We start from the raw sequence: 19,371 nt of genomic DNA, 5'->3' as shown, positions 1-19,371 counted from the left end.
AAGCAAGTACAAAGGGGAACTCAATGGAAGTACCCATTGTACTATCCTCTCCTCACTAGCACACATGGAGGTATGAATACATGTAAAAGAATGTGCAAGTCCACTAAATTGTTGTATTATAACCTTTGATTTAAGGGTGAGTGTGTTCTAGACATAAGGTCTTAGTTCATATCAATGAAACTTATCACTTGAGTACCTTCTCTTTGTAACCACATGGTGATACAAAAGTATCCAAGAGGATATGAACGTGCCTTTCAAAAATGTCCTTATTTCTTTCATAATTTATGCAATCCTTATTGAAAGGCAATGTTTTTTTCCTTGCTTAGTGCCATCCTTGATACACATGTGATATGTCTTTGGTCATTTGATGCAATCCTTGATGTAAAAGTGACTTTTTTGCTACCATAAAGATGAAGTTATGGCATGTTCCAACTATAACATGAGCTTTACAATCTTGATGTTAAAGGTTTGGAAACATCGATGCTTTCATGTATGCTACTTGCATATTATTTAACTTCACTTGTTCACTATCTATTTGGGAGCACAAGGTCGATGCGTAACTTGTATATGTGGTAAATGCTGGTCAATAGATGAAGCAGGCAGTTGGCTCAAATATGAATGTTTGTACTTGTGCATATTGATATCACATTCATACATGGGATTATCTCTTTGCCAAGTGGTGCAACATATTTGAAAAGCAAGCCCATCAAAGATACAAAATTAAAAAGCAACCATACCATAAACATGATTTTCTCTCGACCTTTAGTAACAAAAATTTTAAAAATTGAGAAGCGTTTGGGTCTCTATTTGAATAACTAGTTAAAAAATCCCAAGAGAGATGTGACGAGGGAATGAGAGTGATAGGGACCCCAAAGCCCCCCAACATAGAACTTATAGAGGATTAAGGGTAGAGAGATCAAGGGATAATAAAGTATAAGGTCTTTCTCCTTTGTGATATTTAAGGCTAAGCAATTTTTTTGGGGTGGGCCTCCTTAACGGTTGGCAAAAAATAAATTCCATATATAAAACATGGTAACAAAATCTTAAGGGATCAAATCTTGATAGCAATCAAGTTCAAAGTGGAAAGCATGAGAGCTTGCTCACTAACTTTTGAACCTACATTTTAATGAGAACTCTATAATAATTTATTATTTCTAGAAAGAAAAAAGATCCACATACTATGATGGAAGATGGACTGTCAAGAAAGAAAGAAAATGAGACCACAAGGATTATTACGCATTTTGGAGGGGTTAAGTCTAAAAAATGTTGTCAATTTGCCATTATGGTAAAAGTGTGTGTGTGAAAAAGACATTATCTATCGAGCTTGTATTTGAAAAAAGAAAAACTCACACACCCATTTGAGCCTATCTAGGGACACCCACCCTAGCTCTACCCTACAAGTAAGAGGGCTTGAACACGGGTCGTTGTCCAGGTAGGTAGGCAACCCTACCAATGGGGGCAGCTGCAACTTCCGCCGAACTTGTATTTTAAACAAGTAGCAAACAAGTAACCTAGCCACATTAAGAAAGCTACGAAAAATAGGAGATCTATAATGAGAGCTAAAGAAAGGTAGAGCATGTGGATGCTTAAGAGGGGGGACATCTTTTAACAATTAGCTAAACACATGTTAGAATAGCTAACAACTTAGTAAAGAATAAAATCCCTTGATCTGACGTAGGACATACACAAGGTGGTGGAACCTCTAGGAGGGCATTCCCACGATGATTAGTTTAAGGTCTCAGATTTTTCAGGCTGCACATTGGTAGCTGCATGAGAACACATGAAATTTTCAGCATTGGAAAACGTTTAACAGTGGTGGTTGCATTTGCAATGAAACTTGATCGTTTTATTGGTTGCAATGTCTCGAAAGAGGAGGAGAAGCGAATTTTATTCTTAAGTCTCCTCAAATCTGCGATGTTAAAACAAGTGGTCTTAAAACTATGGTGCAAAAGGTTACAAAGTACAGTTTTGAGAGGATTTTAGATTTTGGAACAATGGTTTCGGCAACACGGGAATGCTCTATAAGGCCTTGACATGTGTTGATAGTCAAGCATGCTTGCTTCACCAATGAAAAAGGTGAAAATTTCACAAGGCGTGCCAAAGGCCATGAGATGTGGCAACCCCGTCACCCTTAGATGACAAAAACCCTTAAAGCCTCTTTCGGGTTACCCTTCTATGATAGCAATTCTTTGAAGGGCCTTGCACAATTCCCATAATAAGAGAACCCTCTAAGGCTTTGTTTTTGGCATGCCAAAGAGAGCCCAAATAGAGATCCTTGTATCACCAACATGAACCCTTGGAATGAGCCAAGTTGTGGTGAGTGGTGAGCAAATTAATAATTATTTGGTTGGAAGATGATTCTGACATTTCAACGACCCAACCAGTGTTCACAGAAAACCTGCAAACTATATACAATGAATCTGTAACATTTTCATTTTCACTTGTAAAAAATATTTTCTCAATTTTGTAAAATCTGCAAAATTTTAGGCAATTTAGTTACATTTTAGCTAAAAGGTCGGCAAATTCTCAAGAAAAACCTTCAAAATTTGAAACCCCAGGTTTTGTGATTTGCTGAGAAAAATGTTTTCTGTGAACAGTGGACCCAACTATGATTTGATTTCCAAGTCTCTTCCAAGTGAAGGTGATGTCATCGGCGAAAGTGGAAGGATTCAAGGAGCCATCGTGATTGGCAAATCCCATGCGGAGTCCTGATTGATTTGGATTCTCGAGTAAGGAAAAATTGGAACATTTTCATGGCGATGTTTCATAGGAAGCTGATTTGTTGTGATGCCGGAGGAGTGAAGAGTTTCTTTGGGATCAAAGTTTTGAGGAAGAGACGGTGAAATCTTCCTCATGCATTCACCAGGACCAGGTATAGGATCACAGGTAGAGCTCCGATCTGAGATTAGCAGAGTGAGAAATTGTCGCAGGATTTTTGATCCATAGAGGAAGGAGAGCAGGTCTCTAGAAGAGCTCCGATTTGAGATAGCAGAGTGCACAATTGTCGCAGGGTTTTTGAACCTGCCGGCAGAGCTCCGGTTTGAGATAGCAAGGATTTTTGATCCGTGGAGGAAGGAGAGCAGGTAGAGCTCTAGCAGAGTGCAAGAATTGTCGCAGGAATTTTTGATCTTTTGCGCCAGGCATTGTTTGTCCGAGCACTCGTTGTCAGATTTTGACCGGCAGAAAGAAAAAGACACTGTTGACTCGCTGCTCCGGTTGAACTCCCACGGCATCGAGGGAAAAGCTATACCATCGCCACAGACCAATTCTTCACCCAATTTTTGCTTTATCGGCGCACCACGCCACAATTCGCTGCACCATTCCTTGCTTCCCAGCCTTTTCGCGCGGGATCCGAGCACAGCTTCCCATTTTGAAGGCTTGCCACATCCGGCTTCTGCGATTCTTCATCCCAGACAAGGGAAAACCCCGCTTTCTCCAAGAAGGAAATTGAGTTTGTTTGGCTCCCGACTGTCTGTCGGAGCTTGTATCTGGTCCTCCCACTTCCCGCACGTAGGAGATCAGACATTAACGACAGTACATTAATCTACATGTGCCGTCTGTCACTGAAATAAATCGCTCTTGGTGCTCGCTGCCTGGAGCGAACGCGAGAAATTCCTCAATTCACGATTGATCTGTCTCAAATACGAGCCCTTTTCGTTTCGAACAATGGCGAGGCAAAGATCATCGAATGGCTTCATGCGTTATTTGCATCCATCGTACTATCTCAGGCGGCCGCGTCGCCTCGCTTATATGTGCATCCTCTTTATCTGCGTAACTTTCGCGGTTTGGGATCGACAGACCCTTGTTCGTGAGCATCAGGTAAAGATCCAACCACCCGAGTTTAGCTGAAACGGCTAATTTTGACAGTAATCGTCAGGTCCTGTTCGTGACTCTCCTGGTTTTGAGCTTGTTTGGAGGATTTACATGAGTATGAAGTAGTTAAGCAATGCCATCCAGGCCTATTAAGGAATGCTCTCTCTGTATCGGACAGGCATATTTTTGCAGAGGCTTCAAGCTCATTGCTTTTGTTTTGTTTTGTTTTGTTTTGAGAGCCGGCTTTGCTGTGTGAGGCACTTATACCCACCAGACATCTCATGGAGAACTCATTGTCTCTGTTTTTAGCACTTCATTTATTGAAGGGACTGTGTTATTGTTATCTTGTTTCGATCAAAGTAGATAAGAACGCCAAAGCATGAAATCTGTAAGGCAGTCGAGATAGTATTGAGCTGACACAGATCGTCCATGAACTCGTGGTCACCTTAAGCTTCTAGGAGGAGGCCTTTTGTTAAGCACTCCTGTGCTGACAGTAGTTTTCAGTTTTGACATCAGGCAGTTGCAGGTTTACTCAGCCAAGAGGAGTCTTAGTAACCACTCTTTGGGATTGGATCACCATGAGGGACTCAACTGGGCATTCTAGGTGCCAGGACTTGTTTACCGAGAACGTACTTGTATTCCATCGAGACATTCTCAAGATCCTCTTGTTCTTCCATGAGTTCTATCCAACTCATAAGTGAGAGGATCAGATTGTTATCTAACCAAGGGGTCACCAGTCACGTCCTTTTAGTTCCTATTCACAGAGGTTAGCAGGTGCAGGTGCTCAGTTGAGCAGGTGACTCACTTTGTCAAGACCATCAGTGATCGTCAAAGTAGGCCCAGTATCTCAGTCAGAGCACCGGCCTAGTGATGGTGGGAATTCCCCATTATATATATAAGGTGATGGAAGGGGACGTCACATGCATCCAGTATTGAAACGTGGGCCAACAACTACATCATCTATAAGCTTTCATTGATACCAGCACGTAGCAAGCCATATAGAAGTTCCCAATGTGCTATGGTTGTCTGGCTTCATTACCAGGCCAGTGTCCAGGATCAAGAAGATAATTTGTGGTGTCATCTCATGCAGCTCTTTGATGCGTTTCATGATGATGGAGCATGTGCGTTAGTCTTCCATTGCGAGTAAATTCAAGTATTCCATGCCAGCAGGCTATGGCCTGCCCATACCTGTATTTCGAGGTTCTCTTGGAGATGGAGTGTCTCATGTGCTGTCTACAAGATGACCTGAGCATCTGCCTCCTTGCCCGCATCATTCTGTATCAATACGTCATCTTCAAGTGGCACCATGGGACAGCAGCAGATGTTAGGAGAAGTCAAACAGTAGGTGACTGCGATGTGGCAGGTATACAGCCACCTATTAGCCTTGCAGGTAGGCCACCAGGTCCTGCCAATCACCACACTCCCTTGCCCGGAATATGCTTGCACATTGTCTGAGGATCGGGTACATGGCATTCAGGAGGATCATATGCAGAATTTGAGGGTTTCAGCCATACTTTCAGTGGGAATGTTGTAGTAGCTAGTCTTTGCTATGGATGATGGAGTTTATGGTTTTCAAATTTATGAGGAAAAATATGAGATTGAAACTATGTGTTGTGTTTTCAGAGGATGAGTTTGGGCATATTCCTAGATTTATCTACCTGCCATATTAGCGGACATGCAATTTTCACCTGGTGAAGTTTTCGTACATGCTGGATCTTGGTGATATTGTGATAAACTCTTTCTATCATAAGTGGTGTGTTACCCTATCATTTTTTGCTTAGAAATGCTCGTTTGGGAAAGACTAAAATGAAATGGTATAGTCTCACAACCAGTTTAGCTTGAATGAAGAGAATGTGGATTACTTTTTTATTAGCCTTCTCCTTGAGTGCTAGCCTTTGTCAGGGCTGAGTCTGCCCTTCGTCTCCGGAGTGCTGATACGACCTTTGTATAAATGGATGCTCAAGGATGTGTGAGTGTGTGGATATGTATTTGTGAGAGCATGTATTTATACTGTGGTCTACACCCACCCTTGGGCACTGATGATGTTGGGATGCCCATGCCCTTCATCTCCGGAGTGCTGACAGAAACTTAGTACGAAGACCTTTTGTATAAATGGATGCTCAAGTATGTGTGTGTTTGTGGATTTGCATGTGTGAGAGCATATGTTTATACTATGGTCTACACTTACTGTTGCGGATGGCGCTGATGACGTCATACTAGCTAGTCCTTGCTATGCGTGATGGAGTTTATGGTTTCCAACCTTGTGGCTGTCATGAGATTGAAACTGCATTTCATGTTGTGTTTTCAGAGGATGAGGTTGAGCATGTACCTGGATTCATCTCATTATGTAGCAGCCATACTTTCAGATTTGCAGGATCTGTCATGCAAGAATCATCCCTTTTCTAAAACTCCTTGCTGACATGGTTTTTCCCCGTTTCAGCTCTCCCAGAAATCCCAAAATGTTTCTGTTTCCGTTTCCATTTCTCGTTCCCCTGTTTTCGTTTCCCCTTGCTATGGCTTGAATATCATACGAGTGCTTTACATCAACTCCAACATCTCTGATATGGCAAAATATGGAGAGGTCACTGGTTACTTCCCAATTCTATAGGTTCTCTTGTCTTTGCACAAGTGCGAGTGCCTTTATCTCTCAACTTAGTAATCAATCATAGTACTTCTCCGAAAGGGCTATAATACAAGAATAGTAATGAACGAACTTGGCTTTGTTCTATGTTTGTAATTGTTACATCTTTGGAATGTGGGCTTCGGTATGTTTAGGATCCTTGAACGTAGAATCAAATTCCAAAGTGGGGAGCTTCAAAGGCATTTTTTTAAAGCGCTTAGGTTTGTACTATTTGTGCAGGTCATGAGATCTTAGGTAATGTTTTTCTAAAATATATCTCCTTCCCTCTTATTCCATATATAATTAAAATTAAGTACCCTTAAAAAAAAAAAGAAAAAAATATTTCCTTGTGTTTGTGTTGGTATTTCATAATCCCCCCTACATTAGTTCTGATTTGTTATCTTGCTTTTACCATCGTAGTTTTTGTTGTTGGGTTTACCCAAGAGATTCCAGAATCTTTTGAATACTAGATGGCAGCTGATGCTTGGGTACTGATGAGAACATAAGTTTAGCTTTGCTTACTAAGTTATTGTTATTATTATTATTATAAAATTTCTTCTGTTTTACTCTTAGTTTTATTTTATCTCTCACAATCCCCCTTCTTCCTTTGTCTAAGCTTCTCTCCCCTTTGTTCTTTCGGTCCTTTTACAACTTCAATTTCATTTGTAGGATTGGATATATTGTAGTCTTATGAAGGTATATGTTTTCATATTACAACTGCTGCAGGAACCTTGGGATTATTTTTATGGGTATTTGTGAACTATGGAGGTTTTTTTCTTGTCAGCATGAATAGGTTACAAATTATGCTGCAAGCAGGAGGGTCAGTGTTCAGAAGTTTACTTTCTTAGGCTGAACTTGGTTTTGTATATGGCGTGCCTCATTACAGGAAGAAATCTTGAAGCTCGGCGAAATGAATCAAGAATTATCAGAGCAGGCAAGTAATGTGCATTCAACCCTCTCTGTCTGCCTTATATGGTTGTGCTTCAATTAATTAATAATTTCTCAGGTGAACAATGCATAATCATACTGTACTGTATGCAGCTTTGGTTAGCCTATCTGCTCAGCATGTGTGTGTGTGAGAGAGAGAGAGAGCTCCTTGTGGGGGACGCTACTGTGTAATATAAAGCAACAAAATCATTAAAAAAAAAGTGTGTGTGTGTGTGTGAGACACACACAAAAAAAAAAGTGTGTGTGTGAGTTGTTTTCCATTTGGGTTCGTTATTGGGCACTTTGGACTCTATGGAAGGATAGAAATCATAGAGTCTTTGGTGATCCTACTTTTTCCCCTTTCCCTTTCTTCCAACGCTCTCTTCAGCAATCTTTCTTTGATTGACTGCAGATTCGTTACATAGATTACAATGTGCTGATGTACTTTTGAGCTCCCCATTCAGGGGAAGCTACTGTGTAATATAAAGCATAAAAAATTTCACCCCAGAATAAAAAGTGTGTTATTACTAAAGTGTGTGTGTGTGTGTGTGTTGCTATGAGTAGTAGCTGTCCCACTCTGGTACAGCTATGAATGTAAATGCTTTCTTAATGCAAAATTTCTTTTACCAAAAAAAGAGTGTGTGTATTGTTTGGCTTTCATCCTATGCAGCAGGGATTTTCATCTTCTGTTTTATTGGGCACTATGGAATGGCCGCAATCGTCTGATCTTTGGTGATCCTTCTCTTGCCAAATCTCAGTTCTTCCGAGCATCTCTGAGACAATCGTTTAATGATTGCTTACATGCTTGGGATCTTGATTATACAGCCTTCTTGTCATATAATGACCTCTTGTGATGCTTGTAGCTGATAGTCCCCTTCTTCGGGACTGTTTCTTGTAATATAATGACAACTAGATTTCACCCAAAAAAAAAAAGAGAGTGTGTGTGTGTGTGTGTGATTCCACTAGAGAAAAAGAAAGTGCTTCTTACCAAAGAAAAAAAGGTGTGATTCCACTGTTTACCTGTCAAATATTGAGGTTTTCTAATACTGTAATTGCAAGTTCCCTTGTTGGGAATTGCCTCTTGTAATATAAATTTCCATGGATTTCAAAAGTGTGTGCGCGCATATGTGTGTGTGTGTGTGTGTGTACGTGCCCGTACGCACCTTGAACTCATTGTTACTCATTTTTTGCAGGTTGATGATCTTAGAAGACTTCTGGGTGATAAAGGCGAGCAACTTCCCATGAAAACATTGAAGCAAGATGACAGTAGACACAATTTTCCTGAAAGTAGGAATTCTGAAGATGCAGATCCTGTTGCGAGAATGAGAAGGGACAAAGTAAAGGCTGCCATGGTTCATGCATGGAGCTCATATGAGAAATATGCTTGGGGTATGGATGAGCTCCTGGTATGGATCTAGATGCATACATTTTGAAATCATATGGAAAATTCTTTGAATGACTACAGAATATATCTAATCATGGGAAGTTTGTGATGCCTGTAGCCTCAATCACAAAGAGGGTCAAATGATTTTGGGGGCCTTGGGGCAACAATTGTTGACTCTCTGGATACGCTTTACATTATGGGTCTGCACGATCAATTTCAGAAGGCTAAAGAGTATGTTTATCTTCCTTTTACCAACCCTGGCATGTGACTTTTGGACATGTATTTAAATTAATGATCATTCATTGTTATTCTTTCTGTAGGACTTTTATGGAACATTAGAGTTATTAATATTAATATTAATATTATGTTCAATATTATAAAGTTGCTTTTTACCCTGGAAAGACTCAAGAGTCCTATTAAGCGAGAGACAATTGCTGGTAAGCCTGGCATACGATTTTTGGTGTGATACTTTGTGTATATAATTTAAGGATCATCCAGTGTGATTCCTTCTGTAAGCCTTTTCTGGAAGATAGAGTAATAATTTTAAAAAAAATATCTTTATTTTTTTTTTGCCGAAAAAACAGTGCTAATTATATTACTTCGAAAACAAGATACAAGAGGTCAGCATTGCAGCTGACGGGCTGCGTTCACAAATCGGACGCAGCCCAAAAAGATAACAAAAGTAAAGCTCTCTCTCACGGAGGGATAAGGTGAGTGTGAATGAACAGCCAGAGAGGTGGTGAGTAGCGTCACCGAAGGCCCTACGAAGCCTGCTCGAAGAAGAGGCCCTGTGTGTCCCAAACCCGGAGGAAGCGTCTCCGCTTCTCCCGACCGGCCCGGGAGTCCCCCTGTATCTGGTCCCACTGGCCTCTGAGGGTATGTATAATCTCACTCCAGATGTCAGTCATGATCTGGGCAGTCGATAAGGAGGTGCCACCGAGGATTTGCGCGCAGCGCGAGGTCCAGATGTGCCAACCTGCGATGCTGCTGATAATCTCCCAGACTGGCTGCCTTTCCTGAGCTCCTGTGCCGGCCTGCCAGGTGCTGCGGGATACTCTCGAGCGGCCCCCACGTCCCCTGTGTAATAAGGAATGTGGGGTCCTGCTGACAGGTCTCGAATAAATGATGAAAACCAGGTGCGGTGCTGCACCAACAGAACGCGCCCCAAGTGATCATTCCTAGCTCCGGTGCTGCGCGAGTAAGGATCCCGAAAGTCCACCTCCACACTTCCTGGGCGCGAGCGCAGCTCCATAGGCAGTGTTTTGGTGACTCCTCGTCCTCATGACAGATCTGGCAACGTCCATCTTGGCCAATCTGCCGCAACCAGCTCCCCACTGGAAGACCTTTGTGGGCAAGAAGCCACAGGAAGTAGGAGATCTTCCGTGGCTGCCAGCTCTCCCACAAGGCCTTCCAGAAGGCTTGCAAAAAGAACCTGGAAATACCCTGTGCATACCAACTGGGCCGCTGGGTGGGAGGGCGGCTCTGCATCCTCCCTAGAACTCGCCTGCCCAAAGTCGTGCTGTAGGCAAAGAAGGAGGTCGGCCCTTGACCTGTCGCAATCTCTGGCCATCTCCACTCTCCTGGGTCCTAATCAAGCTCTGACAAGGCCCGCTCCTCCCAGAGCCAGAGACGCCAAAGCTGCAGCTGATCCTGCTCTATGCAAGGGTCGGTCCGCCAAACCTTCCCCACAAGGCCTACGACCCGAACCCTCTGCCTCTCCTGAGTTGCCCATCCCCCAAAACCGCGAAGAAGGAAACAGAGGAGTCGTCCATCCGCCCTGCGACCACCAGTGGGATGCCACGGGGGGTGAACTGTCCCAGCCAACGATCATCACCTGGCATGAGGATCTGAAGCTCAGGTGGAACCAACCAATCAGCTGGAATCGCGCCGTCGATCTCCGTACGTATAAAGTTGGTTTTTTCATGAAAATTGTGCTTCTATCAAGTGAGAGACAAGTGCAGGTCAAACATCTTCCCTGACTTGTACAACTCTTATAGTAAAATATCGGATGCAGCTGCAAACCCGACAAATAACAAGCAAAGCTGAGGAGTCCCCTTTTCTGCACCAAGAATATACAGGCTATCAGGATAAAGTAGTTAGTATAGAGCAAGTAAACTTGTCAGGCAAACAATGGAAACACTCACTCAAAACACGATTGTTGAGACAGCAGAAGCTATGTGGTAGCCAATGCTCAGCCATAGGATGAGCTATGACTGATAGGAGAAATATTAGATTCAACGATCCATCCATTGCTGAAGCTGATTTGATCGTACGCCAGCTGGATACTGACCAAACCTTCCAATTGGATCTCCCAGACTCGTAATTTTGATGGTTTGATTCAATGGGTCCTACTAGTATCCCTGGAAATTGCTAGTAGCTTCCAGAAGAACCATTCCTTCCAAAGAAAACCTGGAGGCTGGAGCAGCCAATCAAAGCAGGAAAAAATGCACTCGAAAGATGATCCCCTGCAACGTAGACAAGCACTTAGTTGGAAGGGTGACCTGCTTGCATCAGAGGCTGTAAAGTACATGGAAAGTCCACAAGGTGGTTTTGAAAGGGCTTGATGTGGGCGAAAAAGGGGAAGGGAGGGAAAAGGGAAAATGGTGGGATGAGAAGCCCTAGCTTTGATGCTGTCGCCCACTGTTTTGTTAGCTCATTCTAACCGTGGCAGGGGGGCAATATGATATATATCATAGTGTGCTCTTGTAGTCCCAAATTTTCTTGTAGTAGTGCTTTCCACTCTCCTTTCCATTCTAGTCCCTTGTTTTTTTTGGCTATCGTGTGGCTGCCCATTGTGGATACCGCAGCCAAGAGTGGGTGCATGCATTGCCGACATGGCAACATGCATAAGTCCCTAAAATAAACCGGAGATAATCCTAGTGTCAAGCCATGATGTCCTCTTGGTAGGGTCCACACATGTGAGGCATTGATGCTATACTTCTGACATTTTTTCCACCTTCCATAGAGCTGTCTCTAATTCACCATATCATGGCATGAGCATCTGGGGTCCTACAAACAAACCAGCTCCATGAAACATGGTTGACCCCAAAATACTGCAACAAAATCGTTTGTATCCTAGCAGTCACAAGCAAGGGTGACATTGGAATGGGTTTTGACACTCAAGGCGATGCCATGGATGAAGAAGAGAAGATATCCAAGAATCTTTGATTACTTAGTCAAAGAGGACTATAGAAGTGCATGGATTGGCATATTTAACATGTGTCATCCAAACATTACAGACCACAATCCTAGAGAAACTCTTCAAAGTAAAGATGAGATGAAAGATAACGAAAATCTTGAAACAATTGGCTGCCACATGGGCAGCACCAAGGCTGCCATGTGGGCCTTATATAGGAGTATATGACCCGACCAGGGTTGGAATACTTAATAGGGCTTAAGCTATGGTTACATCTTGTTGAGTCTAGCGTAGACTCATGGCAAATTTTTCAGATATCTAGACTTAGTGTGAGTTAGGTTTTTGGGGCAAAGTGCAAGCATTTTCATAAATTTTCTTCTTTATTATTATTATTATGTAAAAAGTGGGCTTTTACTTTTTGTTTTTTTTTTTTGCGCAAAAAGTAGTGCTAGTTATATTGCTTGAAAACGAGAGTACAAGAGGGCCTAAAGGCCAACGGGCTGTAATCACAAAACGGATACAGCCCGTGGTAACAAAATACTAATTACAAGCCTCTCAGGGCATAATCATCGGAGTGTGGACAAACAGCCATGGTGGGGGGGAGTAATGCCACTGAAGACTCTGAGCAGAGTGCTGGAAGAACAGCTCTCGATGGTCCCAGTCGCGAGAGAAGCACCGTCTCTTCTCCTTTCCTGCCCGGGACTCCCCCTGAATCTGATCCCACTGGCCCTTGAGCGTGTGAATGATCGTGCTCCAAATGTCCGCTAGGGTCTGGGTAGCAGAAGAAGCTTGATCTCCTAAGGTCTGCGCGCATCTGGAAGTCCAGATATGCCAGCCTACAATACTCCCTATGATCTCCCAAACTGGGTGCCGAGTCATCGCTCCTGCATCTATCTCTGTCAGATGCCAAGGGAAGCTGTCCATGTATGCCCAGGTGGCCTGCGTGATGAAGAAAATTGGATCCTGCCTAGAGAACTCATAAGCCAAGTGATGTCCCATCTCGGTGCTGCACCAGCAAACGGCTCCCCAAGTGACCGGTCCTAGCTCGGGTGCAGCCCTTGCTAAGATCCCCATGACTCCCTTCCACACTATCTGAGCATGTGAGCAGCTCCAAAGGCAGTGCTTCAGGGACTCCTCCTGGGTTGGAGAAGTACGGGGAAGCGGGGGGAGGAGAGGTGGTGGAGAGGGAGCGAATGGCGAAGGGGGAAGGAAAGGAGGAGGGAGGGGGGGGGAGCGCAGCGCAGGGCGGGAAAGAGGAGGGAGGAGAGGGGGGGTGTGGCAGCGCAGCACGAGAGGGGGCGAGGAAGAAAGGAGAGGAGGGAGGGGAAGGGGGGGTGGTGGCAGCGTTGCGCAACGGCGGGGAGGGGAAGGAAGGGGGTGGGGGGGTGGTAGCGCAACGCGAGGGGGGGGAGGCGGGGAGAGGACGGAGGGGCGGAGAAGGAAGGAGAGAGGGGGGGGGTGGGCGGGCGGAGAAGGAGGAGAGGGGGATGGAGGAGGCGCGGTGGGCGGCTGCGAGCTGGGAGGCGGCGAAGAGAGAGGAGGGGGAGGGGAGAGGGGGCTGCGCAGCGCGAGGGGGGGTAGACGGGAGCGGGGGAGGGGTGGGAGCATTCGCAGGAGCGTGTGCTTTTACTTTTTGTTTTAGTTGCTCTCAACAGCTTTTTGTGTTTCTTTTGTTTATTTAAACATTCTTTTCTTAGTTCTCGTCTTTGGTAGAGTTATTTCTCTTCTCCTCTTTTATTTTATTTTATTCTCTCTTAGTAACTTTCCTCTTCTCTTTTTCTCTTTTGGTCCTTCTAGGATCAAAAGGCTCTTACAGTGGCTTTGGGGCCCTGGCTAACCCTAATTGTAATCGCCCGTTTGGGGGGTATATTGGCTTAGCGATACACACTATGATGATCTGCCTGTGGAAACCAACAAGGCGATCACCTAGGATGTCATCTGGCTCCTGTGACGTACCCTTGTAGTAATAAGGGAGGAGTTACCTTGGGACGAGCTATGGTTGTGCAAGCAAGCACCCCACCCCTAAATACTAGTCTCGCTCCTGCTAGAGTTAGGGGATACAGTAAGGGAGAAACTGCCTTGGGATGGGTAGGGAGAATGCAAGCAAGTTCCCCACTGTTGGATTGCTTGACCTCACCAAACAAGCATATAGAGGGCCATTTTAATAATTTCAAGGATATTTACAAGGGTGCTCGACCTCGTGAATTGTTTTGGATGAGAACTTTACATAACTTTCTTCCCAAGAGGTTTAGGAAAATCAACTTGTCGTAAGAATAGAAGAACCTCTAAAAAGAACCCTATGATATGGAGAACTCATACCAAGCCCTTTAACATTTCTCTTTTCCAACATAGTCATATACCTACCCTTTATGAAACCAAAAGTTATGTTGCTGGATTGTCCTGGCTCTCTTGCAATCTCACATGTTGATCGTGATTTGCTTCCCTCACTTTCTCTTCCTCCTCTTTCTTCTCATTTTATTCCTTTAACTTCCTCAGTTCCAAGAGTTTTTACTTGTTGAGACTATAAAAGAAGACTTCTTTACCCAAATAGACTAATGTCTCTGGGTCTTTTTTCTCCAATGTCAATGGTCGGTGGTCAAGGTCAATGGTCAGTGGTCAATCCACCACCCGTTTGTGGCCTCTCCCCTCTATTATATAAAGCCCCCTTCCCCCTCACTATTACATAGCACTCAAGCCTTCAGCCTCTCAGCACTCAAGCTGATCCAGCAGCGCGCATTTAGTAGGGAGAAGGCGACTTGTCTAGCCCACCGTTGGTGGAAGAAGATTGCAGCAACTGCTGCCCTTTGTAGCTGCTCCTCTTGCATCCTTTTGCCCTTCATTATAGAAGGAAGAACTTGTTCAGTTTTGCCATCTCCTTTGTTGCTTTGTTGCTGCACTTTTGTTGAGTTGTGTCCCCTCAAGTATTCATCCTCAAGTATTCATCCCTTTTGCTTCCGCTGTACTGTGATTTCTAACATGGTATCAGAGCCCATGTTCTAGGGCTCACCTGGGAGCTTGAAGGAAGGGACTTCCATGCGAGAATCTTCGCCGAAGACGGTCCCGGTTCAAGTATTACTTGCTGCCCTTGCTGTCCGAACAGTAAGAAAGAAGATTTCTGTTTCCAGACATGTCAACAAAAGCCTCATCCACGACAGCCCCCTCTCCCTCTTCTTTTCATCTTCCTTCCTCCTTCATCCCCAACTTCGGAGAAAGTGGGAAGCTCGATGGTACCAACTACCCGATATGGAAGGTGAAGTACTGGAGTCACCTCGTGGCCCGGAAACTATGGAGGCTGGTCACGGGAGGTGATCCAAGGCCGGTAGACACCTTGGACAGCAAGGCGGATCCGGATGATCTCGAGTATGGGAAGATCGAGATGCTCAAGCTCTTGCCATGCTTATTGGGACGACGGCAGACACGGTCATCCCGCATATCCAGATGGCAGAGACTTTCGTAGAGGCATGGGCCATTTTGAAAGACCTCTACGAGAGGGACAACACGGCTCGCATCCTCACTCCCCAGCATCAACTTCACAACATGGATATGAGTGAGGGAGACAAAGTACACGACCATCTGATGAAGGTGAAGGTTGTGAGAGACCAACTTGTGGCAGTTGGTCAAAAGGTGGATTCAAGCCAGTTGGCATTGACGGTGCTACATAAGCTACCCAGGAGCTTCAAAGGTTTCGTGACGACGGTCACATCAGGTCAAAGAACAAAGCCCGTGACTTTTGAAGAGCTTTGCCCTCTTCTCATCTAGGAGGAGGCTAGAGAGGATTTGTACTCCAAGGCGGACGAGAAAGCCTAACTATGATGGCAAGGGTAAGTCCAAGGACTTCCACAAGAAGACTGACGATCAGGAGCGCAAGAAGAACATGAAATGCTGCTATTGCGAGAAGCCTGGTCTTATGGCGAAGGAATGCCGCAAGAAGAAGGCAGACCTAAAGCGAAAGAAGCAGAACAAGGGCAAGGAGGAGTCAAGTGGGGAGGCGGCAAATGCTACCACAGAGAAGCTCTTCATGATCTCAGAAACATGCTTTGCTCTCTTGGCAGGACAGAACGACAATGGCTGGTTCGTGGACAGCTACGGATTTTTGGTTCTAACGCCTATGTTCATGTGCACAAGGATGAACAGAAGAAGCTTGATCCCAAAAGCCAGCAGTGCATCTTTGTTGGCGTGAAGAGTCTAAGGCATACAGACTTTTTGACCCCAAGAAGAAGCATATCATTATCAGCCGAGATGTGGTGTTTGAGGAGACACTGCCAGAGATTGTTGATGATGATTAGGAATTCAAAGCTCTTCTCCCTCCCCCACCCAAAGTTGTCATTGAGGAGGTCCCTGAAGCCAAAGATGAGGAGGAGGAGCAACCAGCTCCAGTACCCACTTCAGAGGATCCTCAGCCAGCGAGGAAACTCCCAAAGTGGTATGTCAGGACTTTACAGGAGTCCCGTTTGACAGATATACTTGAGAGCAGTTCTGGCCTTCGGAGGTCCCTGCGGCATGCTTTGGCTTCATTTGCTCATTGTGCGTTGGTGACTCAAGTCACATAACCCATGTCCTTTGAGGACGCCAAGGACATCCCAGAGTGGCAGGCGGCCATGCAGACAGAGATGGACGCCATCCATAAGAACCACACATGGGACTTGGTGGATCGACCTCACAAGAGGAAGGTCATCGGAACCAAGTGGGTCTACAAGTAGAAGTTCAAGTCCGACGGGAGCTTGGACAAATACAAAGCTAGATTGGTGGTGAAGGGATATGCTCAATCAAAGGATCTTGAATTTCGGATGACATCGATCCGGACAATCATAGCTTTGGCTGCACATCACAGTTGGTCCATCTTTCAGATGGATGTCAAATCTGCGTTCCTTAATGGAACCCTGGAGGAGGAGGTTTATGTTGAGCAACCCCCAGGGTTTCATGTTCCAGGGTCCACATCACAGGTTTGCAGATTGAGGAAGGCACTATACGGGCTGAAACAGGCCCCCAAAGCATGGTACCAGCGGGTAGATGAGTTCTTTGACAGGATTGGGTTCAAGAGGAGTCCTTCTGATCCCAACCTCTACTTCTTCATTGCCCCCAGAGCATGGTACCAGCGGATAGATGAGTTCTTTGATAGGATTGGGCTCGAGAGGAGTCCTTCTGATCCCAACCTCTACTTCTTCATTGCCCCCAGAGCATGGTACCAGCGGATAGATGAGTTCTTTGATAGGATTGGGCTCGAGAGGAGTCCTTCTGATCCCAACCTCTACTTCTTCATTGAGGGAGGGATGATGCTGGTTATCATTTTGTATGTGGATGATCTCGTGCTCATAGGGAATCACAAGGACAGAATAGCCCAAGTCAAGAAGCTGTTTATGACAGAGTTCGAGATGTCAGACTTGGGGCTGCTCCACTACTTCCTTGGTATTGAGGTACGGCAGAGCAGTGACAATATTTTCATTTGTCATGAGAAATATTGTCATGAGCTGCTTAGGAGGTTCCAGATGAAGAACTGCAAGCCTGCAGTTACACCGATGGTGGCTAGGCTGAAATTCAGCATCCATGATTTATCAACATTGGTGGATGTTGGACGTTACCACCAACACTCGGCCTGACATCTCTTTCTCCGTTGGAGTCTTATGCAAGTTCTCTGCCAAACCGAGGGAGGCACACTGGAGAGCAGGATTAAGAGTACTATGGTACCTACAGGGTACTAGTACCTATGGCATTACCTACACCTCAGGCTTGGACCTTGGGGGTTTCCGTGATTTCGACTAGGCCGGGGACTTCGACACTCAGAGATCCACTACAGGCTATTGTTTTGTGCTTTCTTCAGGAGCTATCTCATGGCTCAGCAAGAAGCAACCTTCCGTTGCCCTCTCATTGATGGAGGCGGAATACAAGGCTGTATGTACCGCAGCATGTGAATCTTTATGGCTCAGATGGATGATCTGGACCAGACATAGATGGAGGCGACTGTGATCTTGTGTGACAACTAGAGTTGCATGTTGATTGCAAAGAATCTGGTGTTTCATGCCAGAACCAAGCACATCGAGGTTCACTACCATTTTGTTCGAGAGCTCATCATCGATGGCATTGTTGAGCTGATGTACGTCCCCACCGCCGACAACCTTGCTGATGTTTTTACGAAGGCTCTCCCTCGAGAGCAACTGGAGCATCTGATCACACGCATGGGTATCGGCCCACCATTGGGTCATTAAGAGGGGGTGTTAGAATTCGTGGTTAATGCCCCACATGTTTTGCCTCCCCCCATTTATGAGAAAAAGGGCAAGGGGCTTAGGCGGCTAGAAGGGGGAGTGATTGAGAGGGGGTCGTCGATTGGTCAAAGTCAATGGTCGGTGATCAATGGCCGGTGGTCATTGTTAAGGTCAATGGTTGGTGGGCAAGGTCAATGGCCGATGGTCAAGGTCAATGGTCAGTGGTCAAGGTCAATGGTCGGTGGCCAATGTCAATGGTCGGTGGTCAAGGTCAATGGTCGGTGGTCAATCCACCAGCCCTTTGTGGCCTCTCCTCTCTATTATATAAATCCCCCTTCCCCCTCACTATCACATAGCACTCAAGCCTTCAACCTCTCAGCACTGAAGCTGATCCAGCAGCGCGCACTTAGTAGGGAGAAGGCGACTTGTCTAGCACACCGTTGATGGAAGAAGATTTGTTTGGCCTGTTATCTAGAGAGAGTTTTGACATTCTTTGGCAGCAATTTACTCTCTTGGATGGAGGAGTGGAAGCCCTAAGATGTGTTTGTGGAGAGGAGGTTGCAGCCCTCCCTTATGGCCACCAAGGCCCTAGCTTTGGCCAAGGAGATGATTGACTAGAGGCTGACCTGGCAGAGGGATCAGCTGACGTGCCACGTGTAGAAATATAATAGAAACTAGAAGACTAGAAGTGAAATAAGAACAAGATTGAAGGACAAAAAGTTACCTTGAGATGAGTGTAGACAAGACACAAGCTAGATAGATTGCAATGATGTGACCCATGAATATATGGGCCAAAGTACAAGACATAGAGAAAGAGTGCTTATGGGATAATTGTAGAGGTGCCACATGGCACACACTCAAGACACAAAGACTAAACTGAGATTAGACAAATGTAGACTAGGGAAATAGTACACCTAGTGTGCAGTTATCTCCAACACCCTCCTTAAGTGGACACTAGGAGGAAGATAGAAAGACAAGACTAGAAGACAGACATAAAGACCGATAGACTGAGAGACAAGACAGAAGACATGACAGACAAAGATCCTGAGACACCCCTCCTCAAGTGATATCCTCATATGGGTCCACAAGGGTAGGGACAAGATGGATCTAAAACAAAACACAGTCAGATTGATAGACAAATAGACAGACAGACAAGGCTAGATAGATAGAAGACTGACCGTAGACAAACAGATAGACCTTGAAGACATTCCCTCCTCAAGGGCAAACTCTTCCTCTTGGGTAGGGACAAGAGAGAGGTCCAAAAGCAGAATGAGTAAGACACTAGAACCTC

At 45.0% G+C, this 19,371-nt stretch overlaps 1 protein-coding gene across 1 annotated transcript in view; it reads left to right on the top strand.

The window, feature by feature from the left end:
• The first annotated feature begins 3,255 nt into the window (after window positions 1-3,255).
• MNS1 (alpha-mannosidase 1) overlaps window positions 3,256-19,371 on the top strand; it is an 85,738-nt gene continuing 69,622 nt past the window's right edge. Inside the window, exons 1-4 of the mRNA XM_087385811.1 lie at window positions 3,256-3,819; window positions 7,320-7,367; window positions 8,554-8,766; window positions 8,863-8,975. Coding sequence (XP_087241937.1) covers window positions 3,667-3,819; window positions 7,320-7,367; window positions 8,554-8,766; window positions 8,863-8,975 — 527 coding nt within the window. The 5' untranslated portion in view covers window positions 3,256-3,666. The remainder of the gene's footprint in view (window positions 3,820-7,319; window positions 7,368-8,553; window positions 8,767-8,862; window positions 8,976-19,371) is intronic.

Source organism: Dipteris shenzhenensis, chromosome 15, assembly GCF_047967505.1.
Source record: "Dipteris shenzhenensis isolate YYH24624 ecotype China chromosome 15, Dip_SZ_1.0, whole genome shotgun sequence".
Lineage (NCBI taxonomy): Eukaryota > Viridiplantae > Streptophyta > Polypodiopsida > Gleicheniales > Dipteridaceae > Dipteris > Dipteris shenzhenensis.
The sequence above is the reverse complement of the archived record's forward strand: the minus strand, read 5'-3'. Positions and strand labels throughout refer to the sequence as shown.